Below are 12351 nucleotides of genomic sequence, written 5' to 3'. Positions count from 1 at the left end.
TTGTAGCCTGGCCAAAGACAAGCGCTACAACATTTCAATGAAGCCAACTCCCCGGTTTCAAACATCTGAGGTGATAACTTAAGACATTCCGATAATCTCTGTGGTAGATGAGTGGCCACTACACAGGGCCCAGTAGACTCACCCACTAACACAGAGTCGGAGGGTACATATTACACGTCAGTGAAAAGCAGAGTGTGTTCCAGTGTGAACACGAGAGAAAAGGCTAGGCAGTGACCTGTGGGCAGCTTTCTCCTAGAGCTTGGGTGGGAGGCGGGCACCTGGGAATACGTAGAGAGCAGTATTAAGTCAGCAGGAGACCAGAAAATCAGGCCTTTGGGGCAGGTGTGGAGAAGTCAGGTCCTAGGAAATGCAGGTCAGGGAGAGGGCTAAAATCATGTTTTCGGTTTTCTAAGATCGCTCTCTGCCCAGACACTACCACACAATGTGTGAAATGAGCTAAAAGCTACTGCCCGCTTTGCAGGGATCAGACAGAGCAGACAGCAATAAGTGATGAAGCCTTTACAAAGGGCACCCCAAAAAGCTGCCAGAGATAGCCCGAGCTCCCATGGGTCAGTTCAAAAGACCAGCCAGGCCAAAAAGACAACAACATTCCAAAGTTGCAGGAATGGGTGTGAAAAGGCCTCAGAGGTGGCCAGACTGGCAAAGGCTGGAAGGTCACAGGCACTGCAGGGAAGAGGCAGGTCCTGTCGGGGAGCATTTCCAGGCCCTGTGCCAGGGACACTCACAAGATGTTTACCCTCCGACAGTGGGGTGTGAGGAAGCTCTCTGGGCCCTTCAGCTCTAGTGAGACAAATTGGTAGAGGAAACTCCTTGGGTGCGAAAGTACTAACAGTTCACAGCATCTCTTCCAGATTCGGGTTCGCTGGCTTCAGGGAGGCGATAACGCTTTCCCAAGGCTTGGGAGCAGGTTCTTAGTGGAGTGTGCACAGCACAGAGTCAGACTGGGGCTGACAGACAGACACCCCAAGCAAGCACAACTTCCCGTTGTACAACAAGGAGATTAAACGGACTCTGTTGTTTGCCTGTTTATTTTGAAGTACTGGGAGTGGAACCAGGGCTTTCACGCTACAATGATCTATACACATCCCCAGTCCCTTTATTTTAAGAAAGAGTTTCACTAAGTGGTTAAACTGCTCAGACTGTACTTAAGTGTATGATCCTGCCTCAGCCTCCCACCTAGAGCACTGGACTGTGGGCATGCACTGCCGCACCTGACTTCATCGTCTTTTAAGGCCTCTTCATCCAGGAGGAACACTGTCATCGCAGGTTACTGCTTTCCTCTTAGCCTGAGCTCAAAGGGCCTCTTTGTATCCACTGGATCTGGGACCTAGACCGGCCCAAGCCGCTCCGGCTGCAGCTGAGCATATTCTTGGAATGATCCTCGGCTAGAAGTGACTTTGCAACCGTGAACAGATCACCCACTTTCTCAGCAGCTGGGTAAGTTCATCTAAAATGCGAGGACAGCCATGTTCTCCCCCTGCAGCCCAAAGACGCAGGCTGCACACTGGCGAGTAGAAGGCAACGCACTCCCGCGTGCCAGTGCGGACCTCCGACAGTCACAGTACTACCATCACAGTTAATAAAGAAGGCTGCACCTTCAATCCCAAAGGATTATCCCACTGCCGACTTTTAAAGTTTAGACGCAGATTAACTCAGCTAAATTTTACTTCTAGCCTGTGAGTGTCACTTGAGTTGGGTGGGACTCTGATAGGCAGGGCAGCGAGGCAGAGGAGGAGAGGGCAGAGGACTGGGAGTGGGCAGGGGCCTCATGGGCGTGCAAGGCACAGCGCACAGCTGTGTGTGGCTCAAGTGCTGTGCGACTGGGGGAAACTGGCTGGGCTTGGCCACGCTTCCCAAGGCACACAGATGAGTCAGAATTTAGGGTTAAAATTCAATTTTGAGACAGCACCTCTGTGCTATCACCTCCCGCTTCTGCACACAGATATCTGTCACGCTGGTGAGTGTGTCAGTTACAGGACTCAGGACACCTGGACCTACTGGGACACACACCTGACAGCCAGCTTCACAGTCCCACTTCCTCGGAAGGGAACAACAGGTCAGCAGAAAGCATGCCTCGAAGCAGCAGCCCCTGACTGTTTGCTAAACGAGAGCTGCAGGGAGGCCGGCGGGGAGGAACCACATTGCGCCTGGCACACGCTGTCTCTGTTCCACTGCCGGGAGGATCCAGCGGACGCGGCCTGGAGCGCTGCCGCTGGGGCTTGCTTTGGTCACCTTCCCTTCAGGTGGGACATAGCCCCTTCGAGGATGAGCAGTGGGGAGCCACTCTCCCCCGACCCCAGACTCAGGACTCACCATGAGCCAGGCCGTGGATGCCGGCCACCAGGTGCTCCCCGCTGGTAGCTGCGTGGTACCTGATGTACTCCCGCTCCGATTGGTGGCGATTGTCCATTGTCTTCCCCAAGCCATCTGACAATGTCCCTGCAAACTGGAGTGGATTAAAAACAAAAAGAGAATTTTACAGCCTCAGAACTAGTTTTGCTGATTCAAACAAATCCTTCTCTTGGTCCTGACTAGGGTTTGGTAAGTGGCAGGTAGCAGAGACACCGAGTGCTGAACTGTGTACTCGTCTGCCCCGCAGCGTGGCTCTTAGGCAGTGGACAGACACAAGTTGCGGGTGGTTGACAATGGTACAACAAGGTTTGCAGAGTGACTGCTAAAATTCCCTAATGACATTTATTTTCCACGACAAAGGCTGAGCATTCTTAATCTAGAAATTTTAAACCCAAAACATTCCAGAATGAGACTTTTGAGTACTGCTAAGACACTGCAGGTAGAAAACTGCATACATGGCCTCAAGTGAGGAGCTGCAGCTGGAAAGGCAGGAGCACTGAAAGGGCTGCATGAAATTACTTCAGGTCTGTGTTCTGGGGACTATATGAGACACAAACCAATTTCCTATTTTGACTTGGCTTCTAGCAGTGGATAGCTCAGTGTACACACACAAGTACCCCTCCCACGCCAGAAAAACCCAAAATCCAAGACTTCCGGTCCCAAGCATTTCAGATGAAGGAAACTTAACCAGTACTCCTGCAAATTCACTGAAAAATTAAAGGCACACCAAAAGGGCCTCGGGGGAGGACAGGTGAGATCTGGAAGCTGTGATGGTGTGGACACGAGCCCTTTGCTCTAAGAATCAGATTCAAAGCAGGAAACATGTTAGATTATTGCTTTAGGGTTTAGTACCAAAATTTCTGGAGAGGTCACTAAGGTTACAGGTCAACAGCAGAGGTCCTGGGCTCAACCCCCAGCACTGGGAGGGAAAAAGAAATTGGAGCTATCACCTCCCTCACAAGATGCCTTCTTTCATTCATTTAGCAATTATCAGGCGCCTATCAAGTGCCAAGTCCCATTTGTCAAAAGGACAAGAGGAGGCAGATGGAAAGACTGATGGGTTAGGTCCCCACACTTGAACCCATGACTTCAAATGCAAACCCACCCTCCACCACAAATACAAATCAGAGTAGGATTTTATTTATCCTGGCATACTTTAACCAGAAAAGCTGTCTCATCCATCAAAGCTGGATAAAAAGGACATAAAACTCTGTTTTGTCACAAGGCAATTTGAAAAGGTTTAAAGTGACAGTTAATAAACCACAGGGTACTTATCCTCATCATTCAGGCATAAAAAGGGAAGGATATCAAATATATAATTAACCTTCTCAGGAAGGATCTACCAAAACAAGTGGTCTAAGTGCCAATGACCCAGGACTCACCTTTTAGAAAACTCACAGGAATGTGATTTAGATAGAAAGCTCAATGGAAAGACTCAGCCTGCCTGGAGAAGGCAGGGCACTGGGCAGCCCCCTGGAGTCCGGGTCACACTCCTCCTGGGTGTGTAACAGATCAGATCTGCCTTGGAAACCATCAGTCCTGAGGCTTCCTGACACGAGTGACAGGTGAGCTCTGCACAGGGAGCAGCAACCACAGGAAGCAGCAGCAATGCCATTAGAGCAGCCGCTCCCGGAGCGAGCTGCGGGACACTTGTCCCTCTCGCTCTGTACAAACGCTCGCTGACTGAGGCCAGAGATGACACACTGACCTTAGTGGAAATGCAATCCCTATCGTTGTGTTTGCTTTTTTGCCTTATCTCCCCATCACTCCATGTCTAATAAGGGAATTAAAGTTCATAAAAAATAATTTTATAATTTCTTTAGCACAAGGGGAGGCACAGCAGGACGTGGCAAAGCCTCCTATGTGGACCATTGAGTAAGGGCTTTAGTCAGAGACCCCATCTGAGAGGTTCCACGGTACAGAGAAGGCCCTGAGCTTGGGCACCTGACTGCAGTTTTCTCTGGACCAGTGTGGGGGCTACGTGACCCAGCGCCACCCCACACCCCACCCCACCTCTGGGCCTCCCTCTGTTCTGGAGCCTGGTGATGGTGCCTGGTCTGTCCTGGGGCTGGAGGGCTCGGTGCTGGTATCTACCACTGATGTTATTACTCAGCTACTTGTCCAAAGCCAAATGTCCTGCCTATTTGAAGAAAGCCTCTTATGGTTTTGAAATGTGGTCAGTACTACCGGAGATTAACAGTTTTAGAATTCCCTCTTTTTCCAGTAGAGAAAGACTAATTTTCAAAGTGAGTTTTTGGAGTGGTACTACCTATAAAGCTAGGCTGCTGGACTTTCTGATTTCCCCAGTCCTTTCTATCCCTGACAGTGTGTGATCCAGGACCACAGGAGGATGTGTGAGTTCTGACCCTGGGCCCAAGACAGCTGTAGGTATAAACACACGAGTGCCAGCACTCATATTCTCCACCGTATTCTTAAGGAGCTGACAGTTTCATTTAAATAACATCCGCATCTCTGAAGCAGCCAGCAACATGGACTCAGAACTTGAACCGCAAGCCCTATGGAACCCAGAGAGGGAAATGTGACCCTTGTTTTAGGGAGGGTCAGAAAGAGTCCCTGTTGTGTTCTGGAACTCTGGAAGGTGTCAGTGTTCTTCACTTGGGGTTGAGACAAAAATGTGTCTCCTGATAGCCAAGAGGCAGCGAGGTCATGATTATGTGAACTGTGCGGGTGACACGTGTCCCCCAGTCCAGGTGCTACCCACCCCTCTGAAGAGCCGGGGGCACTGGGCTGCTCACAAAGCTTCCCTACTCTTCCCAAGGTATCGCTTCCTTTCCTGAGAAGAAAGCTTAAGTTAAGGTCCCTTTCGCCCGCTTCAGGCAGCTGCTAGGAAGAAGGTAACATGTCACAAAACTTTTCTCCTCCCAAGAGAATATGGGAGAATAATCTAAGCCAAGTTTCCAACACTGCTTTCGCCTTCTAAGCCTCCTGCCAATTAAACAGGTTTGGTATCTGAGCCTTGGGAGTGAGCACCTGTCCACGCTGAACCACCAGCCCACCTTGCTGCAGCGGGCTCGCAGCAACATCTCCGTCCACTCCCTTTGTGTCTGGTGTTCTCTGGACACACGTCCATACTGAACACCAAGGGGAACAGGATAAGAACCTCTGAGATTACTTTTCCCTCTAAATGCTGTATTCATCCACGTGCTTCTCGGGAGCCTCACATTCTCTTTGAGATGGTATCTCACTACATAGCCCAGGCTGGCTTTGAACTTGAGATCCTCCTGCCTCAGCCTCCTGGGGAGCTGCATTACAGGTGCGTGCCACCACACCAAGCTACGTGCTCCACCTCTGCAACAGGTAGGAGTCTGCACATCTAACTCAACTACTGTAGGACTTCTGTGTGAATTCTCACATCTCTGTCTATAAAAATTACTCCAATAAGTCAAACATACCTTTGAGTAAAGGATGTGGGAATCAACAGGTAAATATTACCAAGATCTTTACTCTTAAAATGTAGTTTTGAGAACTGAAAATTTGGGTAGATGTTGGAATCTGTGATCCAATCAAACCCATGCTGGGAAGAGGTTAATCAGATCTTACAGGGAAGAGATATTATACCGAAATAAACCAAAAGCTATACAGATAATACTCATTTTGTGGTCACCAGATCAAGGATTTGGTCCACTGGATTCTTAGTACCAGATCCAGGCCTCCACAAAGCATGTGACCTTCTTCTACCATGGGGTGCTTACTTGGTCATCCTTAATCCCACCTCTCCCTTCCATCTCAGTGGGGAGGTACATCTGAGCCATCTTGTTCCATCCTGAGACAGCCTGAGCACCTGCTGGCCACAGAGGGACAGGACGCCAGGGTCCTGCATGGGGGGCTTTCTGGCTTTGGTCTGCACTGAGGCTGGGAAGCATTCTTCCCCACATCCTCAACTCTGAGAATGTGCAACAAGACAGAGCAGAGACACCCACAAGAGCTACAATGTCACTGCACTGATCTGATCGCTCCAGTACCTTCTTCATCCTACTTCTCAAACTGTCTTAGGGCAGGTGAAGCCTGCGGGCAGACTTCAGATCTTTCTGACAAAGGGGAAACGAATCCCAGAGTCCCTGGCATAGAAGCTGCAGGATCCGAGCAAGTGTGACCGGCCAAGAGTGCATGGAACCCCGACTTCGTGCCAGGGCAGAGGCCGGGAGTGAGAAGCCAGGAACGGTCTCTACTCCTGCCTTCAGGACCACCCTCTGGAGGAGTGGACGTGGCGCAGCAGAAAGATCGCGGGAGCCGAGCTTAAACCCTGACTGTGATGGCGGTGGCGAGAACATGGAGAAGTCACTTAACTTCTATCAGTGTCTATTTCCATGCTTTGAAACAGGGATAAGAATGTCACTTTCAAGGCCGCTGTGGGGACAGGGTAATGTGTGTGAGGCCCTGCACAAGGAGTCATTCGTACAGCAGCGCCAAGCAGTCCAAGGTAACCTGCTAACCAGGATATAGTACCAGCCTAAGGGGTTTGCTGGCAGCTGGTGTGGGACCCCCCCGACCCCCGAGGGGTAGAAGCCATCCAGAGGGCCAGAAAAATGTCAGAGCCGAGCGAGCCATGCGACAGGAACGCTGTGGCACCCGGGAGTAAGGTGCGGATAATTGGTCACCTCCAAACAGAAGGGCGTTCAAGGAGGGCCAGCGCATGTCACAGGGCAAAGAGGTCCAAAAATACTTCAGTGAATGTCATCCTAGCTAAGATGCAAGGTACCAGGGAACAGAACGTCCTGCAGGACACCTGCCACAGAGCCACACGGATGACCGTTTTCCTTTCCCTTGCTGAAGAAAGCTTCAACACTCGCCACGCTTGTAAATTCTGGCCCTCGTCCAAAGTCGTTAATTTCTACAGAGCAATGTTTTCGGCAAGGGAGTGAAAACCTCCGAAGTGCTTCAAGACGCCAGTTCTCCTGAACAGTGAACACACAGTGCATGTCGACACCCCACCTTCCAAAAATAATCCCAGTGCCCATACACAGGGGGACGCTTCAAATCGGCCCGGGTGTGGAGCCTCTTTCTGAATGGCTGATTTTATAAAACTGAAATTCAAGTAGATGCTGGAATGATGCTAAGAGAAAAATTCACACTGTGTCCCTCTGTTCCAGCCTGTCAGTTTTCCTGACCCTTTATGATCCTCTGCAAGCACGGGATGCCAAAGGTATTCGGCCAGTGTAACAGGAGCCTGGGCTTCAGTTTCTCCCCCTTCTCTGGGGTTCTTCTTTCACGGTTATTTACCTAATGGAAATTTCCTTTCAATACCCTTGTCCCACTGAGTAATTGCTGGTGACAGTATCTCCCTTGTCACCAGGGCAGATGGTGACCACGTTTCACAAGAAAAGAGAGAGAAGAGACAGGACTCTAGTGTGAGGGAAAAGTTTTATATTTGTCCAAGTACAAGGTCGTACAGCTGCAGGTCTCAGCTACCAACACAGCTCCAGAGCTACAGAACGCCGCCTGCAATCAGCCGTGCGGAGCTCCTGCAGGGAGAAACCCCAGTGTGTGCTGCGTCCGGCCGTGAAGGAGCAGCATGCAGGCACCAGGATGGAGTCAAATGTGCCAGGCCGGGAGGCCCAGTGCTCCCGTCCCTCTCTAACCGCTGTGCATGCTGGTGAAAGCTGCTCCACTCGCCTGAACCTCACTGTACCAGAAACCAGCCTCCGTCCACTCCCTGTCCACTCCCCGTCCACACCACGGGATAGCTCTGAAGGAAGGTCCTGGGAGGAATGAAAGCAGGATGCTTGACACATTGTCTTGTCATTGACGTCTGCAAGTTTCTCAGAAGCAGTTTGGAACTCTAAACATCACAGTCATTTTTAATTCTGCTAGGAGATAGCAGGGAAACCTTCAGATCATTCAAGAGTTAAGTCGCTTTGAAATGAAGTCTCCACCATTTCCTTCTGTTAGCTTCCATGAAAACAGCCACAGCTGAAAGTCACTCTTAACGTGAGTTTTCTCTTGACACTGGAGAGCCCTTCTGTGAGGCTTCTGAACAGGGAAGTTACATGTGATCCAAACCGCTAACTGCCAGCCACTGAGGAAGCCAAACTAAACAGTGAGTCCTCCCTCCGCCAAACGTGACGGGTGAGGAAAATGGGGAGGGCTACCCTGGGGGGAGGGGTGGGACACGTTGGGAGTTGGCAGGGGCATTTTTGGCCTGCACGTTTCTATCCCCTGGAAGTGGAACAGGTTGTCTGCTTACAAGTCTATCCGGTTACGGATGATGCATAGCCCTGAAAGCCAAAAGTTAGGATAGGGGACCCCGATGAGCAAACGATCTCAATAGCTCCCTCCGCCCCCACACTCACTCCTCTGGGTCTCTGAGAGCAGCTCTGTCCCCAGATGCGCACCGTGTTGCCACTTCATTGACAGGCGCTTATCTGGCCCCAGACACTCCTTTTCGGTGGAGGTACAAAGTTATCCACGGCCACCAGATTATCTCAGCACACAAGGTCTGAAGCCACGCCTTGAGACCCCACCGGCCGGGCCGCACGCCTGCTGAACCGGAGAGCCTCTCTCTCGCCGCTCTGCAACTGTGACCCAGTTATGAACTCAGATGCTGTTTCAGATTCATCTGAAAGCTCAGACTGGCTTGAAGCACTTCCATAATAGGATTTTGCTTTTTCTTTAAAAAGGACTGGCAGTTGCTATATGGCTGGAGGCAAGAGAAAAAAGCAGAATACACGCAGTCTTAGGAAGACAGAATTTCAACATCAGTCCAGTGGTCAGAGCTCAGTGAGGTCCTTTGTTTTTGCTACGCCAATGGGAAGAATTATGCAGGCAAGATGCACTGCTATATGTGCTGGCTGTGCACCACATGGATTGTGCCCAGTTTGGCCACTTGGCAGCAGGGCTGGTAGTTGCATGGAGGCTGCCAGGCGCCACTCGTCCACTGCTGAGAAGCCCTCGAAGCGTGCGGAGGGAAGCGGGCAGGTGGGTTCCAGACAGTCATTGCTGGTTGAAGGAAATGAGCCTCCCGGGTCCAGGACAGAGCTCCAGGTTTGCTGTCCTAATGAGGTTTTTCAATCTATATGGATGGCCTGTGCCTCAGTTCAGGAGATGGATTACGACGGGGAAAAAAACTCCCTTGGTGGTGGTCACACCATAAATGAAGCCCACCTTCGTGGATACATTATTTCCACTCCAGGAAAGCTCATCAACTTTGAAAAGCAGAGTCCCAAAGCTACCTCTGCCACAACTATCAGCCCTGGTCGATGAACCCAACACACTCCTCCTTCAGGAAGACGGGCTCTATCCACAAGACGGCACTATCACAGTTACCCGGCGAGGCCTCAGCTGCAAAGCACCCAGAAAACACCACCACGCCGCCTGTGACACTGCACATCCTGCCCTTTCTTCTAAAGAAACCCTGCATGTCTCATCCTGAAATACAGGAATTGCCTTACGCCCATCCTGCAGCAAAGGAAAACTAAACTCGTCAAGTATAAATAGACTAGAATCCCAAGATACAACAATTCAGAAATGAAACGGAGCCCTCCTCGATAGAAAAGGAGCACGGGTTTATCCTCAGGTCAGTCACAAGGACCTCATTCTTGAGAGAGACTTTGTATTTCAAAGTGTATTCTCGTGAGTGCCAAAAGCCTGGGAAGAAAGGAGGTGGGTGATGTCGCGGCGAAACAACTGGAGGCCCTGGGCCCTGGGCACTGGGCACTGGGCACTGGGCACCGGAGAAGCTGAGCTGCTCGCTGCGAAAGTCACACAGGCTACTGGAGTCTGAGATAACTCGATGAGGTTTCTAGGAAGAGATCTGCTCCCAGCTGATTCTTTGCACAAAGGAAGTCTGAGGCTCCCAGAAGCAGAATGAGGAAGGGCCAGGCTCTGCCAGCCGAGGCCCTCAGGGTGACTGCAGGAATCACACCCCACCTGACAGTGCTCACCGCACACCGGCTGCTGTGAAATCAGTACTTAGTTCAGTCCTCAGGACAACCCAAGAATGCTGCATTTGCTACAGGGTATCTAGAGAGGTTCCAACTCAGATTTTGTTGCCCTCTGACAGAATTCCTTTCTGAATGCTGCGGAGACCCTATACATCTTTCCTCTCTCAGCAGAGGCGATGAAAGAAGGCAGCCGAAACAGTGCGCAAATGATAAAAAGTCTCTGAATTGCATCCATTTCTGGCTGAGGCGGAGGGGTCGGGCTCCTTCGGCGGCCCATACCCCTGACGCAGACCCGTCCCTGTTTCCAGACTCAGAAGCCTGCAAGCCGCTGCCTCCTTTCCCCAACGCTATTTTCCCAACCAGTAACAGATGGTCTGGGGAACCTCCCTCATGAGCCCACCCTGCACACGCTGGGCTTCGCTGCTAGCATGCAGGCCAAGATGGAGGCCAAGCCAAAGATGTCAAGAGTGCCTGCCTTAGGATCACTGCGAGTTCCAGACCTGCCTGGGCTACAAATTGAGCCCAAGGCCAGTCTGAACTGCATAGTGAGACCCTATCTCAAAAACTCAACAAAAGAAAACAAAAACAAACAAACAAACAAAAACAAAGAGTGCCAAGCTGTGGCCAAGAAGTCTGCTTTCCTACGCAAACTTCTTACAGGAGGAGGCTTCACTACATGACATGGAGCACCAAAGGCCAAAGGTTTGCCTGGGCAGGGATGGTGTGGCCAAGCAAATCAAAGCCAGAAAGAAGTGACTGTTTTATGTGGCAGCAGGAGATGTGATGATTCAAACACAGGAGGAGGAAATGGGCAAGACCCAACGGGGAGTCAGGACAGCCTTCATTCCTCCTCTCTCCATCTCCGCTAGTGCTCTGGTCTTCCCAGCACCCTGACCCGTTAAGAGTGACACGCCACCTAGCAGCTGACTTGCTGGAGGGGTGGGCGGGTACAGCCTCTGCTCTTGGAAAGCTAAATACACAGTGCTACACTCGCTCTACCTAGGGCACGTGTGCCACATGGGGCTGCTTGTAGCACTGAGAGCTCTACAGGGTGCCCATCACTGCCGTGGACAGGGCCCAGAGAAGGCATCCACGAGCCAGTGTGATGCGCGAGGGAAGAACGCGACTGGGACAGGTCCTTAGCCCCTGGGAGAACGGCTCCGTAGACGCATCCTTCGGGGGACAGGATGGGACGGGAGGCTGTCTCCAATCCAAGGTACCTAAAGCAAGTGCTCACTCCCCTCCTGAGACCTGGCTGCATCGCAGGCTCAAATGAAAAGCCAGAGAAGGCTCTTCCTAGTTAATACAAATGAGTGAATGATTTTCTGTATGTACATCCCCACCTTTCAGGTGGAGCCTGGCAAAGCTGCCCCTGGCTTCCCACAGGGCTGTTCAGGCATCGGTGCTTCTGCTCTCGTCCGGCCAGCCTACAGTGGTGACCAGGAGAGGACACCCGGGATCATGTCCACCCACTGCCTGCAGATCTGGGGTTTTAGAGGCCGACAGACTGCAGGCCTGGAAAGTCCTGGAGTGAGGAAGGGAGCACAACTCATCTAACCAAACAGCGTCCCAGGCCAAAGGTAACAGAGGCCGATTCTGAGGCCTTGCGGGTTAAAAAACAAAAACTTTATTTACCAGAAAGACCAGAAAATGGGGGCTCTCACTATACTTTTTAGTTATAAGATAGTTAATTCATCCTCATTTCTTAAAAAGATTCAACTACTTCCTGCTTAAAGGGAACTGATTCTTTTGTTTTAAATTAAGTTTATTGGTACGTTTAGACACAAATGAAGATCACATCCGCCAGGGGAATTTGTACTCATATGTGATGTATACTGATTCTTCTTTTTTCCAGCCTCTTCCCTGTTCACAAAGTTTTGTTTCCATTTTATTGTTTTCCCTTTTCTTCCTTTCGTCCTTTCCCTTCCTTAATCCCTTTTTTCTTTTAAACAATTTCTTCCCATTTCACAATATCTATTGTACATTTTGGTCCTTATTTACTCTTTCAGTTTCTCATGCCAAAGTGATGTTTACACACCTGTTTCTGATTTATTCCACTTAAGAGTACGGTCTCAGC

The 12351-nt window shown here is 50.7% G+C and overlaps 1 protein-coding gene across 8 annotated transcripts in view; it reads right to left on the bottom strand.

The window, feature by feature from the left end:
* Vps13d (vacuolar protein sorting 13 homolog D) overlaps window positions 1-12351 on the bottom strand; it is a 243841-nt gene that overhangs the window by 44566 nt on the left and 186924 nt on the right. For all 8 annotated transcript variants that reach the window (XM_063235530.1, XM_063235536.1, XM_063235533.1 and 5 more), the window contains one exon: window positions 2335-2467. In XM_063235530.1, the coding sequence (XP_063091600.1) occupies window positions 2335-2467 (133 nt within the window). The remainder of the gene's footprint in view (window positions 1-2334; window positions 2468-12351) is intronic.

The sequence above is a fragment of the Cavia porcellus genome, unplaced genomic scaffold, assembly GCF_034190915.1.
Source record: "Cavia porcellus strain 051 isolate PalLab524CR breed Dunkin Hartley unplaced genomic scaffold, mCavPor4.1 scaffold_25, whole genome shotgun sequence".
NCBI lineage: Eukaryota > Metazoa > Chordata > Mammalia > Rodentia > Caviidae > Cavia > Cavia porcellus.
Note: the sequence above shows the minus strand (reverse complement) of the source record. Positions and strands in the feature narration are given on the sequence as shown.